This window comes from Rhyacophila brunnea, unplaced genomic scaffold (genome assembly GCF_057557595.1).
Source record: "Rhyacophila brunnea isolate RB1 unplaced genomic scaffold, BYU_Rbru_1.0 scaffold_23, whole genome shotgun sequence".
Lineage (NCBI taxonomy): Eukaryota > Metazoa > Arthropoda > Insecta > Trichoptera > Rhyacophilidae > Rhyacophila > Rhyacophila brunnea.
Window position 1 is genome coordinate 7903981 of NW_028232893.1, and position 15336 is coordinate 7919316.

General features: G+C 37.6%; 2 protein-coding genes across 2 annotated transcripts in view; one reads left to right on the plus strand and one right to left on the minus strand.

Moving 5' to 3' along the window:
- Nucleotides 1-15336, minus strand: part of Tbc1d22 (TBC1 domain family member 22) — a 443277-nt gene that overhangs the window by 149852 nt on the left and 278089 nt on the right. The window lies entirely within an intron of this gene.
- Nucleotides 1-15336, plus strand: part of LOC147069423 (uncharacterized) — an 83203-nt gene that overhangs the window by 63123 nt on the left and 4744 nt on the right. Inside the window, exons 2-6 of the mRNA XM_085950122.1 lie at nt 9741-9851; nt 10421-10738; nt 12143-12483; nt 12759-12997; nt 14546-14730. Of these exons, the coding sequence (XP_085806248.1) occupies nt 9741-9851; nt 10421-10738; nt 12143-12483; nt 12759-12997; nt 14546-14730 (1194 nt within the window). The remainder of the gene's footprint in view (nt 1-9740; nt 9852-10420; nt 10739-12142; nt 12484-12758; nt 12998-14545; nt 14731-15336) is intronic.

Sequence of the window (15336 nt, forward strand, 5' to 3'; positions counted from 1 at the left end):
CGTCCATTGCTCTAATCGGAGTAGACGAGGAGCACTGTGACCAATGGTATATTAACGCGAAAGTCTGATACCGTGAGTGCCTAGGTCAGGGGTCGGCAGTTTGTCAAGTGAGAAGAGCCAAATTGTCAAGGAAACAGGATTACAAAGTTACCAGAGAGCCGCATATATTATGTAATATACATTTATGTATGATTATGGATATAGATTTTAGGGGGGAAAATAACGGCGTCTATACATCGTTTTTGATAGCTTTACTATTATCTGGCAAATAGCTACTTATTTTTAATTGAATACATGATTGTAAATTATCATCCATTATTCTGCTTCGAAGTTAATTTTTTATTTTGTTCATAGATGAGAATGTTTGTTATGTAGAGCCAAAGATTGTGAGAATACCAAAAGCTGGTTTTTTTTAAACTTCGTAATATGTTTCAGGCAAACTATTCCTTGTATCAAATATTATTGTTTCTATTTTAGGCAGTTGTTTTATAGCTGTCCACTTGTGCTGATAAATCAAAACTCATAAGTTATAAGGCTGCTTGAGATGAGGTGAAATTGGAGTTTATATCTGAAGGGCCGAAAACGTATATGCAAAGAGCCGCATGCGGCTCGCGAGCCACTTATGCCAACCCCTGGCCTAGGTGAACCTCCCTATATTACGTACCGATATGTATGACATTTTATGTTAAAAAAAAGAACAGCGTGTGAAATATCACCAGCTGGGACTAGTAGGCCTTCCATGGACTGAAACCGTATGCGGTTTCGAACCGTGTGCCATACTAAGCATATCTTTCCTGTTTGTGGAAATATATTTTCATAAAGTATATTATAAGCATCTCATCGTATTCGTGTATACCATACACTTACTCTTACAAATTTTGTGAAAATATATTTTCATGAACAAAAATCATAAGTTTACTATGGCACACGGATCTAAACCGCATACGGTTTCAGTCCATGGATGGTCTTTAGAACTCATGCCCCAAATGTCTGTGCGCGTCACAGCTACCAGTGGCTTGCGGTAAGCAACGGCTTGCAATCACAAGTTCACGCCACTTCCCTCGGGCCATCGCCAACTTAATTTAGTAATTAAATTAGGGATACGTTGCTATAATCTACGGTAACCTTAGGCGACGTATGCAGTCAATCAAAAAATCGAAATATGATTAAGGAAGAACCATCAGTTGAGTGTTGCAGCTTAACAAACGAACGAACTTAGCGATGGCGCGCTCGACAAAGTCAAGATACTGTTAAGTAAAAAGTTTTTGGTTTTACTTAAATGAGAACCCAAGTTCATAGACACTGTCTATATATTTAGAGTATTTGTCAAAACAGTCAAATAATTTTACGTAATATAAGAGAAAAGGTAGTTTAAAACTTGGGTTCTCATTTCACTAAAACCAAAAACACGCCATAAACGAATACATACTATTGTTACATTACTCTTTATCGATTAATTTCTGGGGTGCTTCGTATCTACAGCATCGATGGACCCCACGGCCCACGCCACTGACAGCCACCATCTCATTATAATATTACTATTCTGTATTTAAAAAAATAATCAACACCCGCGTCAAGTTGTCAAATTGGCTTCTGTGTCGAAAAAATAATCATAAACATATTATTATGTTGATAAATTGTTAATACAACACTAATATTTATCACGAGAATTAAAATAGTGGTATTTAATTGTATTATTTTACCTACTAATCGAAGAGTAAAATGAATGCCAGATGTTTTCTGTTTCTCGTTTTCAACGAATTTATTATTTTCACAGTTTACAGATTTTTTTACACAGACCATCGCATTCTTTGAATATATCGCTATGTGGTCGGCCTACTGTTTTTTTTTGTTTATTATAGGTAATCGATCGGGTGCCTTACATTATTTCATTACGTTGCTGTTTGTGTGATAGACGTGTGAAATAATTAATGTTATTATAATGTTATCAAATTTAATTTAATTAATTTCGCATTTGATCGAGTTACGCTATGTGGATAGCATTGGTGCAGTTGTCTGGAAACGTGAGTAGAATATCTATGTCCATGTTTTATTTTTTCTTATGTCATTATTCCAGTAAATATTCAAAGTAAATTATTGTAACTCACATGGTGAGTTAGCTATATCGGTGGTTATCAGTGGTGTGATGCTAATTAAAATTTTACCGGATCGCAGTTTTTAACCCCTCCCAACCACTTTTCCAAAGCACACGTTTTAATATTTACAAAAATGACAAAGATTATCGATATACAAGTAATCGAAACGACTGGATCCTAAAAATCAATACATTATCCCATAATCACTTAGCAATTTAATTGACTAATAGCATTTTATGACCAGTTTATTGGTTCTCGGTTGTTTCCAAGTTATAAATAACAGCGACATGGGGATACAACTTCAAAGACTGACCATAATGGAGACATGACTAAAACACGCGATGGGATTTCTGGAATATTTTCAGCGTGGTTTGATTTGGTAGCCAGATTAATATTGAAAATTTGTATGTCGATGGATTTGAAACTTGGTGGCTTTGTATACCTATAACCTTCGTCTTTCTCAATAACGCCGCATTCGATAAACTTCAAATATGTATATATTATTTTTCTTAAATCGAATATGTACCTATTTACATATTAATAACCTTTAAAAAATTGATACATTCGAAAGACCACACTTATTGATCTACAAGCCCGAATGCACCCCCAAGGCCACAAGTTTCCCAACCCTGATCTAAATCATCTCTATATACATACACATTGCTGAATACATTTAACAAATGAATCCCTTACCTGATAGGTATCATTGGATTAGACTAGAGCTTAGGTAGGCACCGACCCAACAATTTCAGGATAGGCTGTGTCTCACATGTGCATGCATATGCCGTCTTAATACTCGAATATCGACATTGGATGGCGATGGGTGTTGGATCTAAAATTGTATTGACATTTTGTTGATTTGCTTACGGTTTGCTGCAAACTAATACGCAATGCGAGATTAATTACAGTTAAATTTAACCGCTAGACCGCCAATACATTTCTAATGCCTCAATTACATACTATGTAGGGCATATTCCAGGCTTCGTCTAGTTGAGAAGGTTCTCTTCAACGTTCAACATCCATTTTCCAGATTATTTTACTAAATGGCATTGGATTGTTTTTTATTTGATCGTTACCTGGAATATATTATCGGGGAGTTATTTATAACATGCATGCATATTGATAATGAGATTAATTTAGTTTAAGGTCGATCTCTTCGAAATCGTTACTTGTATTTTGTTTATGTATATAATTTAACCTTTGACCGCTTTGCAATGCGAATTATTAAAGTATTGAATAATAATATTATGAGCCTTCAACATATTTATACACGAATAGGTTGTTTGTTTATACTCTATTTACATTTTATAACGATACGGTAATTTATCAGTTCGGAATTGTATAATCTAACCTTGTGACGACAAAATAATATAAGTCTATCAAAGGGTAAATAAAATATTTTCCTGTTCCTGAAAAAACGGTTCCCTATATTTTGTTTCCGCCGCTTGGCAACACAACAATTCGGAGCGCCTCTGTCGGAAGAATTGTTAAACTGTCGTACATGGCCGCCGCAATTCATCCCGGAGTGTCTTTACATTAAACGTATCAGTCAGAAGTTTATTCGCTAAATTACGTGTTAATTTGTGCAATTTTGTCGTGTTTTATATAAGTTTACTGAAAAAAGACAGTTATTTGGACGTTTCGCCAGTGACATTCGCATATTTTCAACGTTCTCAGACCATGCAATATGTTTTTTAGAACGTCGAATTTAACATTCCTGAATACGGTGCCGGCGTAAATGTGTCTCCGGTTATTGTGAAAGTTCAAAATCGATCCTAATTCAAAGGTAGATATTCATTTGTACGCTTAATCAGTGTTGTCCAGGCGTATTAGTTACATGATGACATGACGTTTTTCGATGGCGGACATACACCACCACGAAATCTGCAAAGATCCAATTACGTCACGAAATGCAGTTGGATATTTTCCGATGACCCTACAAACTATCCCTCGCAACATTTAAACCCGTCTCCCAATTGTGTAGATTCATTTAACGTTCCTATTCGCAATATTTTACTTCCTAATTTTCGCTCGATGACGAGTGTCCCCGATTCCTCGATTAAATTATACCTTTATTGCGATAGCGCGCCGCTAATATTCTTGCGAATCATCTCGCAAAACGTGTTGTCATCGTTATGTTGACATTGTGTGCAGTTTTAAATCAATCAAATACGTTCGCATCGAATGAATTTCGCCCGAATCTATTTATATTAAAATCGCAATTGACGGGTTGTTGTTTCACGCAATAAAACGTACCTACATCAAATGTCATTTTTACGTCGGGCGACTATTTCCGTATCGCCGTTCGCGATCTCTGCCTGTAGGCATTTTAATGCTGTTTATTATGCGATAATATTCGGCTCGCCGATTTGAAAATAGAACGTCAATTATTGCGGATATTGTTCCATGTATTCGAAATTTGAAACTCCCCGACATTGTTGTGCAAAAAATATACACATGCAGCAGAGAGATAATTTTAATTTCCCACACTAGCCTTTATTTTTTGGCTTATGGCTGCAATATTACCATCATAACGAAAGAACAGCAAATCCATATTGGCTTTGACAGGTAGGTACGTATTTATTTGTAAATTTAAATGCACAGAACCTACCTGTCAGCTGACAATAGGCCAACATATTAATAGTGTCTCAACAATTTTCTGAATTCAAAATTTTCAGTTAGTCATAAAAATATGTGATCAGTGTAAAAATGTCGAAAAAACCTTCTTCTATCTGTAAAGATGGAGCCTAGACGAATGACATTCAAGCAAGAGGGATCTCCAGTTTAGGTTGACTACAAATAATTTCATATTTCAGTTTCTTTTGAAGAGAAATTTACACTTCTACTATGACATTCCACTATTATTCCAGATTCACCCGTTTAGATAATTACATGGGCACCAGTGGCGAAAGGTGGAGGAAGGCCAATGAGATCCGACACAAATAGTTCACACTACACTATTAAAAACCATCTGCAAGTTCGCAGTCCAATGAAAACAAATAAATATGACAATGTTTAGTATTCACTATTTATGCCGAATCTCCACAGCCTACCTCCACTCTTTATGACTGAGGTAGGGGAAGGACATTTACAATTATTTAGCAAACCTATGAAGTATGGCTAAGTTGGTAAACCACACAAATATTAACATCACTCTATTGCCATTCCGATTTTCTGACACATGCAATGGCTGCCATTTTTATGATCACTGTGATTACTTACACGACGCAGTTATAAATCATTCAGCACAAATTTTACAGGATTTTTCAATCAAATAATAATGCCGAAGTGTAGTATTATTAGCTGCTTATTTACTCACCGTAACGGATTGTCTTTTATACGCCCTGTAAATCGGTTAATATATGTCATAGCAGTAGTGTGAAGTTCTCTGCATATGAGAGGTCTTTTTTGCTTCAATTTCATATATTTAGGCTCTATCTTTATAGAAGGTTTTTTCAATGTCTTTCATCATAACTACTGCTATATCCTTACCTACTGGTATTTAAAAGAATTTGCGATGTCCAAGATGGTCTCGGCTTTTATTAATATAAAAGTGTACTAACGGTAGGTAAGCAATCATTGCCTGTGGAATATTCTCGGTGGTTAGTACCTACTTAATATTAAATAATTTATTGTTGCAAAGGTCAAAGTTTTTCTACAGTTTGACTTGTGTCGTCAACTGAACAAATGGAAATATTTTCTTTTGTTCATTTCCTTCCAATATCAAACAGAAATCACCATTATTGCTTGCACACTGCAAAGGTCTTATTGTAACACTATGACTTTACTTCATTTTATTTACGTAAACGGGGGAGTATAAGGTCACTTAGAGTATAACACTGCGTATCTCGTGTTTAGCTACCTTTCAGGAGAGTGAGTAAAAACAAATCATCCGGTGAAAAGATAGGTTCGTTTCTTTCAACCTGAACGAAACAAATCAAATTAAACCATAGACAATATACATACAAATTGTAGTTGAACGGAAATGGTTTGAGATTTGACGTTTGGTTCAGTGTATCATTGAAAATCAAACCGTTCTCGGACCATCAGAAATGGTTTGACATGAAACGTCAAACCAATTCGGACGATCCATAGACTAATGGCAATCTGTCGAAGTGTTGATAAGCATTATTCGGCATTTATATTATATCGTGAGGTGTCGGATATTTACACCATAGGAGTTCACTTGAATTATGTATATTATAGATTAATAATCAATACCTATTATTCATAAGTAACCATACGCGAACAAGACGCCGCTTTTGGTCTTATTATCTCAAAATCCAGCCATGTTTTCTATGTAAAGAGTTCGATTTAATATCATTAGTTACTATAATTATTATATAGGAATGATCTTTATATTACCTAACGAATTTAATATGTTCGATTGTTGTCTAAGTCACAATATCATACTGTCGACATGAACAAGTAGTCAATTATGAAAAGCTCTAATCAAAAGTAATTTTTAAAAACTCGTCATACCTATAAATTAACTAAATGGCTACCTATTCATGAATGTATATTTGTATATTTAAAATGAATGAATACGACAGTTTGTTAAATTTGTATTATTGTAAACCACGATAGGAGGTTAGAATTTAGAACAAGTTGACGTTTCAATAAATATGTTTCTGTTTTAGAGACTAATATATTATGAATTAATTTTAAGTACTGGCAACACTAATTAGTTGTCAGAAAAGCGTTTCCGTGGACATTCTACCAAACGGTTCCAAATCAAATAAATCCAACGTGCCATTTGATTCGTTCAGTTCAGGTTCAATGATACGAACTTGATATTGTATTAATTCATTCCAAACAGGAAACTGGTGTGGTTTTGATTTAATTCAATTGCATATTATGAGTATTTAAAACAAAAACATTTTTTTTTCTACATTTCTTTATTGCTACTCTATTACTACTCCACATTACTTGGTATTTTGTACTTTTTTATATTTATTTAGTACTTTGTAGTACATGTGTACACAGGGTATTATGTCGGATCCCGAAAAATTAGGTTTTGTTGTTTTGGTATTATATAGCTAGAATAAAGCTGCTGGTCTGTTGATATCGGGAGGGTTGTCTTATGTTTTGATTGAGGATGACCTTATTCTTAATATGCTATCGGAAACCAAAATAGCACCTGCCAAATTCGGCGATTCATTTCATCGCTTGTGTCGCAGAAAAATCAATTTGTAGCCCGACTTAATATGTATTATGTTGCTAATTAAAGGAATTAAAATTAAGCACTGTGAATTATTGTTATGTAACGTTGGGTAAAATAAAATACACAACACTGGGTGTTGTAAATTAATTACCGGGCCGTCATGGTTTGACTAAATTATCATTTTAATACTTTGCTGTGTGCAATGAGTTTGCAAGGTTGCTTTCAAAATACATAATCTTATATTTTTTTATTCGTAGTTTAGCTAACTTGGCTGTTATTCGCACACACAATGTAATAATGTATTATTTACACACTGAGCGTATATTGTGTTTTTTGCAAGGGAAGTAAAATGTAAAATTGAGTTCATCCCTCCCTCCCCCCTTCATAAAGAAATTTGGCAGTCCAAAATTTCAGACCATTGAACTTCTAAATTTTTCACCGGACACCACGGTTTTGTCACAAGCTCTGTTGGCTTGGCCTAAAGGCATCTGTCGGCAATATGTGACAAATTGTAAGATTCCGATCGTATTTTATGGGCATGCGTGTGTCTCCATATGTCAGTCATTGTGACTTTGATTTCCAAAGGACAGTAGTCAGGTCAAGGCGTGAACAAAAACGAACCATAAGTGCGAGTGAGAAAGCATTCGGCACATTTATACCTCCGCAATATGCGAGTTAGATTTATTTGTACTAGCTTCTATATATTCGTTCACACTTGTCCGAGGCAGAGCTAGTTCAAATTGACTCCGCGTGGTCCAATCCGCCGTGTCTGAACCGAGGCTTAAGAATTATGTACACTACTGCTAGCGCATGCCAACCGAAGGGCGAATAATGTTTGTTATAACACAGTAAACACCTGTGGAAGGGTGTCAGGTGAAAACTAGGTGTGTAACTAAGCTCTTTCATATGTAGACAACAAGAAGCAATAATTATTATTGACAGTTACCAAATATTTTATTTTAAAAGTAATATGCTGCCACTGCATTAATTAGTCTCCAATCTGATAATATCGCACCGTGAGTGTAAAACCAAGGCATCTGCAAATTTTTCAATTTCGAGATTAAATGCAAAACAACTGCAAAAGTCGTAAACTTGATAATGTAAAAGTGAAGTAACTGAAAGGACATGCAATATAATGTAGATATAAACTAAATATTGTTTTTTTTTTAGAAACTATTTGTCCTAACAAAACGAAGACTTCAAACCCTTCTTTCGACCATGTCCGATCCTAATTGGATCATATGGGCCTCCACAGAGTAGAGGTTTGTGTTGACAGATTTTTTTGTTTTTTACGAGAAATGGATGTCAGCCACTTGCTCAACCTATTAGGTCCATACCCTGACACACACAAATTGAAAAACAATATGTGTACTTGCCAGACCCAGGATTCGAACCTGGGACCCACGGCTTTATAGTCCAACGCTTAAGCTGCGCGGCCACCGTGGGTGATCAAACCCTTGGGTATTCAAACCCTTATATATCCAAAATATGTCTTTTTGCACTTGCCTTGGTTTTACACTCACGGTGCGATATGTATACCTGTCTCTTTCCAGGTCATGCCATCACCCATAGTTTACTAAATATTATTCCCTTTCCTTCCAAAAGCTTGGTAAATAATTTGAGAAGAAGTCGCATGGTCAGCTCACTTATCAAGCATCTCACTCATATTACCGCAGTCAATTTTAATTGCAGTTGACAATTCGTTCATTATTACGTGTAACCAACGTCAACAAGACTAATGTCACGTTCGAGCCATAAGAATCTTGCCTTTCAATATACAATTATTTTGCTGTCTTTCATAAAAAGACCTGTAATACACCAAACCCTCATTTAATGGAAACTTTCATCTCTGATGTGGATATCCCAAATATTGTCATCTAATCCAGGCATGTCCAACTTCTAGAAGGCTGTGATCTAGTATCCAGTATAATAATTGGTAGTGGATCTGGTGTAGATGGATCTGGTGGTAGATGGTAGATCTACTGGATCTACCACACTTCCCATTATTATTAATCTACTTGATAAACATATTATATTTGTATACAACATTAAATTTGTCTTTTACCACCATAAAGAAATTAATTAATATCCGATTCGTCTTCTTTTGGACACTCATTATACTCATCGTTAAACTATTCTCATACGGTGCAAAGAGCTTAATGCGCAATAGTAAAGGGAGACTACGCCCCAGTTGAAAGCGAGGCATTTACATATTCGCTTTCTTTTACTCTTGCGGCAGGGTCGTGAATGACGCAATATGAATAAGCGTTACAATGTGGTCCCTAAGGCCTAAGGATCTCTTCATAATATCAATGCTATCGTATTATATTGCAGCTGGAATGTATACGCTTTTTACATTTAAATGACTCAATGCAATGGTGATATCGACCAAAAATTTCCTATGTAATAGAACTGACATTGTTTCGATTTGTGTTGATTGACTGTGATGATTAATCGATGTTGTTTTCTTTGATTTCCAGGAGAGTGGGCAGCTGGAGAGCCTAGACGAGGGTCAGCTCAAAGCATTGCTCGACGAAGCTGTCAACTACAAGCGACCTAAGGACCGGGAAGGGAAGAGTTTACTGTTCAAGGTACAAGCCGACATTCATTTATTCTTCAATCGTTCAAATAATACCCATTAAAACCTCAGTTATGACTCGCACTTGGACAAATCATAATTGTATAATTCGTAATTCTATTTCAATTAGTGACAGCAGAATAATTATTGTGTTTTAATTATTGGATGATGAGATTTTTCTTAGAATTGGAAAAATACCACACGTTATTGACGTCCATATTAATATTTGACAATTAAGTCATGTGCAGTTTGTTATTTGTATGAGTGACAGATGAAATATTATTTTACCCTGTCATGCCCCAGCATTGGCAAGCACAAGTTCGCGCCACTTACGTCGGTCCATCAACAAAGTAACTTTTAGCCTGGTAGCGCAGTAGACAGTTAGGCTGCAGCAACCACAATAAGCTAACGATATTTGGTTGCCTAGTGCGTTCGCTTGAATACATTTTAATTCAAATACGAAGATCATGTTGGCTGCCTAGTGCGCGACCAGGCTTAGAGTTGCATACTTGGTCCAGTGGTTTTCCAAACATATTGCACGGCCTGAAATATTAGGGATTAATGAGATTTTGTCGGTTACAGGAGCTGCTTCTGGAGGTAGAACAGGACGGTGGGGCCGGCGAGCCTTCCTGCGCGTGGGGAGCGCGCGCGTGCGCCAGTGCGTCCTCTCGGAGGCGTGCGTCGCGGCGAGGCCCACAAGCTCTTCTGGCCCACAGCGGCTCCCTGCAGGACCTGGCCCTAGCCCACTCGGCCCTATCCCTCTCCTCCTCGCTCCACCAGCCCCTGCACCAGCACGCACCTCCCCATTCCAACCGCCGTCGGGCCAACGCTCACCACAACGTCGTGCCCGTCTCCGCCAGGTCACTGCAGGGGGGCAGTCTGCCCGCTAATGTTGATCAGGTATACTATCAGGTATAAATTTATAAAGATGAGTGAGAAACGAAGAAACTGCAGAGTTGGTACCGACAAAAATGAATTAAGAACTCCCTTCATGCGATCGATACAATTATGGAAATAATTAAGCGTGCTTCAATCAACGGTTCGTAAGACAAGCCCTTCTCCGATGGAAATATATCTTTAAAGTCGTTTCCAAAAGACATGGCATAATGATGGATGACATGGAGAGATTTTTGTCATCATGGATTGATGATCAAGTCACTCTGAGTTTTTCAATTATTCAAGCTAAGGCTCTCAGTTTGCATGAAGATTGAAAGACTCAATTAAACGAAGATTCTAACATAAAATTTTAAGTAAATAAAGACTGGGTCGACAAATTTTAACCTAGGTATTCTTTATTAATTCACTGGAGATATTACAAAATTATGTACGAAAGTCCAAGACCGCTACATTCACTTCATTAATTAGGATCTTCTAAATTATTGTTAGTCTAAACCTTTTTGTTCTCAACTTCAGAATGAAGCCATATTTATTTTCATAAGATATCAATCGGCCATACATTATTCTGTAAAATATAGTCGGAAAAACTTCCTATCGGGGCAGGTGATTTTTAAAATTTTGATCTATATTTGCCACGATATAATATGTAGTCCATGATGATTTTAAATTAGGCAAACCTCAATTTTATATGTAATCAAATATGATTTTATATCAATCAACACATGTAATACTATTGTAAAACTCATAAATCCCTTTTTAGTAAAAGATAAGATCATTTCTGTGTAAGATTCTTATGCCCAGAACACTTCTAGACATTTCAATAATCAAAATTCTGAAAATCCTTTTATTTTAAAATTTTCGCCAATTGCCTATCGTCCATTTCTCATAAAGAAAGATTCTCACCGAATGTAGGAACCATGGCCCCCCAGGCTAGGATCTTTGGTGGGCCCCCCTGTCTATCGCTAAGGATAAAGGCAGTGTGACCTAAGCGTTTTCCAAATGGTGTACACGGTAAAATTAATGTGTATATTTGGTTTTTTTTTTGTATATATACCATCCATTTGAATTATGGAGTTGTCGAGTATTAATACACAATTAAAAATTGTATTGTACAGCCACATAATTTAAAATAATAATATTATAAGAAGGAAAATAACGCCCGCAGGCGATTTTTTTTTACTATTAAAGCAAATTTGTGATGTGTGCTAATCTCACTTATCTGGTCGACTGGCCTCTCTGGGCCCCTGCTGAGCCTGGGCTCCCAGGCTAGAGCCCTGTCAGCCCCCCCCCCCCCCTTGTGGGGACCATGGTAGGAACAATGAGAGAACTACCATATTAATATGTTTTAAATAAACGAAACCATTCCATAACAATATTGGAGTTATAATGTTACTTTGTTCTTTGCAGCAAAACTTTGGCGGGGTGGAGGGCGGCCGCAACTTCCTGGACGACGTGAGCCCTGCATACGTTGCCACCGTGTGCTGCGTGAACCCGCCCCCACTGGGCAAGGACGCGCCGCCCTCTCACACCCACCCCTACCCCTCCTCCTCCCCCCGCCAACTGGACTACATGCTGGTGGAAGTCCCGGGCAGCCGGCGGGCCGCCTCGCCGCACCGCTCCCCCCACTCCCGCGCCGCCTCAGCCAGCCTCCCCACTGAACCCGCCCCTCTGCCCCTACACGACGCCACCTGCTACTATGACGACTCTGATGACCATCTCCGTCTCGGCGGCTCACACTTGGAGATAAGGTACCCGAGCGGTCACATTATGTGATTCTTTATTCATCCATATCAATAATTCCCAGAACTTTTCAAACTCACGCTGTCTTTAGAGCATTTTAATTTTTATAAGCAAAGCTATTTAAAACGTGTTCTCTGTTCTTGTACACGCATAATTTATCACCACTTAAATACCCAATACAATGACATAATTAGTAAGTATACCATAATATATAATGGATTATCAGTGATATTAAAACCTCTCAATGAGAGAAGTACTTAATGTGATTTCTATTCGATTGCAGATCTCCAAAGAGCCCCCGCGTTCCTGTGAACTACACAACGACCCTGGAGATTGGGTCGTCCGGCACCTCCTCGTCGATAACGACCCTGACGGTGTCGTCCAACCACAGCTCGGGGGCGGGCTCATCGCACGCCTCCTCATCCACGTGCTCCACCTCGTATGTGGATTCCTCGCACGGCTGCATATCCTCGTCGCAGGTCGTGCCCTCCTCCCATCTCGCTTCTGTCAACTTCTCCAAAGGTATGTAGTGTTTTATCAATTCGTGATTTTTCTGCGTTATAATATACACAAATAGTATTCTGATAGAATGACAAAACTACCCAAAGCGCGCCCACAGTCAATGCGGAGCAATTTAAACTAAAATATTTTTGCCTAAAATATACTAAATGTGGGCTTATGCATTGAGACTAGCTCGGTTGGGGGAAGTAAGAAGAAAACAATTGCTTGGACACAGTTGTCAACGATATCTTCCCGCACAGAATATGGAGTGGCGAAGACTTGCAATGTCAAGGCAAGCAACGCTCAAATTTTAAAGACTTTTGAGTCTAGAAAAACCGTAATTGATTTTTCAATGTTCGATTACTTCCTTGTATATGTGCCTAGAGCAATATGGCGGTAGGATGCAGTTGGAGGGGGATGCGGCTAAATCCAGTTTTGTATGCCTGGGGGTTTTGATGTATTTTTTTCTTCATGTTTACGGTTGATTAATGCCTATGGGTTCGGTTGTATTTAATGTTTGATGCGGACATAAGTCCGTATTATGTAGCCATTTTTCAAGCGCATGAGTGGCTCCCCCATTGGTGAAATTGAAATTAAAGTCACACGGTGTCAAATAAATACGTATTGTAATCAGGAATCAAGTAAACATTACGAACATAAATAAGCCTTGAGTTAAGTTTTGAGCACCAATTATCGACCTAAACGACCTAATGAACACGACGAGTGAATTGCCATTTTAATAATAAATTAAAAGAATGCTAGGCACACTGTATCCGTGGTGCATCCATTTATTCAAATAAGTCGCTGCCAAAGCGACCATTACATTATTAAAAGTTTATACAAATTAACTCTTCCTTTATATTCAATTTATATATTAATTCTAGCCACCATTGTATGTAAATTTAAAAAAAAATACATTTATGAAAAATTGGGATTTTCAGATTGTGAGAGGGGCGATATTGCCATGTCATTTATTTGTTTTGCTAAATCAAGTGTCAAGCATAGGGTTCATAATTAGTTGGTTTTAAATGATGTCAAAAACTGCATTTGGCTTTCCCCATGTGCCACTGTGTCACGTAATGAGGTCCAATTACATAGCACGTTATGTATGAAAGAATCTGCATCAAAAATGTATTATTAACCTTTTTATTGCCGATAGGTGTATGTATGGCAGTACCTTGCACGTCGCAAATTTTATTGCCGATAGGTGTATGTATGGCAGTACCTTGCACGTCGCAAATTTTATTGCAAAATTAAAAAATTTAAATCAATTTACGTTTCAAGTGGTAAAAACGAATTCTGTTTCAATTCTAAGTATGTGACGATATTCCCAATATATGTCGTTGTGTGTTCAACATATTTGTATGTTTAAAATAATTGATTTCCGTTAAACGTTTATGTAAAATCTCGTTTAAAGCGGGACGTCCAAAGATGTCATTTTTGTATGAGCGGCGTTCGTCCAAAGATGTCATTTTTGTATGAGCGGCGTTCCGTTCACAGAAAAGTTCGCGTCTTATGACGTCATTGGCAGCGATCCGGTTAAATGAGTTCTTTTGACCTTTGTTGCAGACTCGTCGCTGGTCGGCATAACGGCTTCCCCGTCCTCCTCGTCAAGCTCCTGTGGCTCCAGCTCTGCGGGAGGCGGCGGAGGGGGAGGGAGCGGCGGGCAAGCGGGGACTTCTTCGCAGCTCTCGTACATCACCTCGTGCTCCAGGCTGGCCTGCACGCCTAAACACGATCACGCCGATTTGAAGGTACTCCTATGGATGATGTTTCATTTATTAGCCGCCGACCCATTGAATTAACTAGTTTCTATGTAAAGACATTAAAGAAAATCTCATATAGTGATTCAAGCCAAAACACAACGTCATAGCAGCAAGACTTGAACAAAAAGGAACCATAAGTGCGAGTGAGTAAGTATTCGACACGCTTATATGTCCGCACTATGCGTTACAGTAAGATGGAATTTCTACGGCTGAATTAAATATTTTTTCAAAACGTCGCCAGTAAAAATGGATTAGACTGATGACATTCATTTAAAAACTGCGAGCATGTGTTACTAAAATTTATTGTTTTTGTGTTAAATATAAAGTTAGTGGTGATTATTTTTAGTTATTTTAGTATTTAGTAGAACATATTATTATTGTTTACTATGTTGTGTTTTTTGGTAGCCGTACTGAGAAGCAACATGTTTCATAGTTAAGTTGATCATCACAAAATTGAGGTTCTGCTGTGCGTTATACGCAAGAAACACGGCTTCATTATGCCGAAAAATAGCCGTTCTCTATATATGATTACTCTGAGGTCCGCAGTCTTTTTTATGCTACCATGTTTCAATGCTGCCAAGGCTTGGGATATTT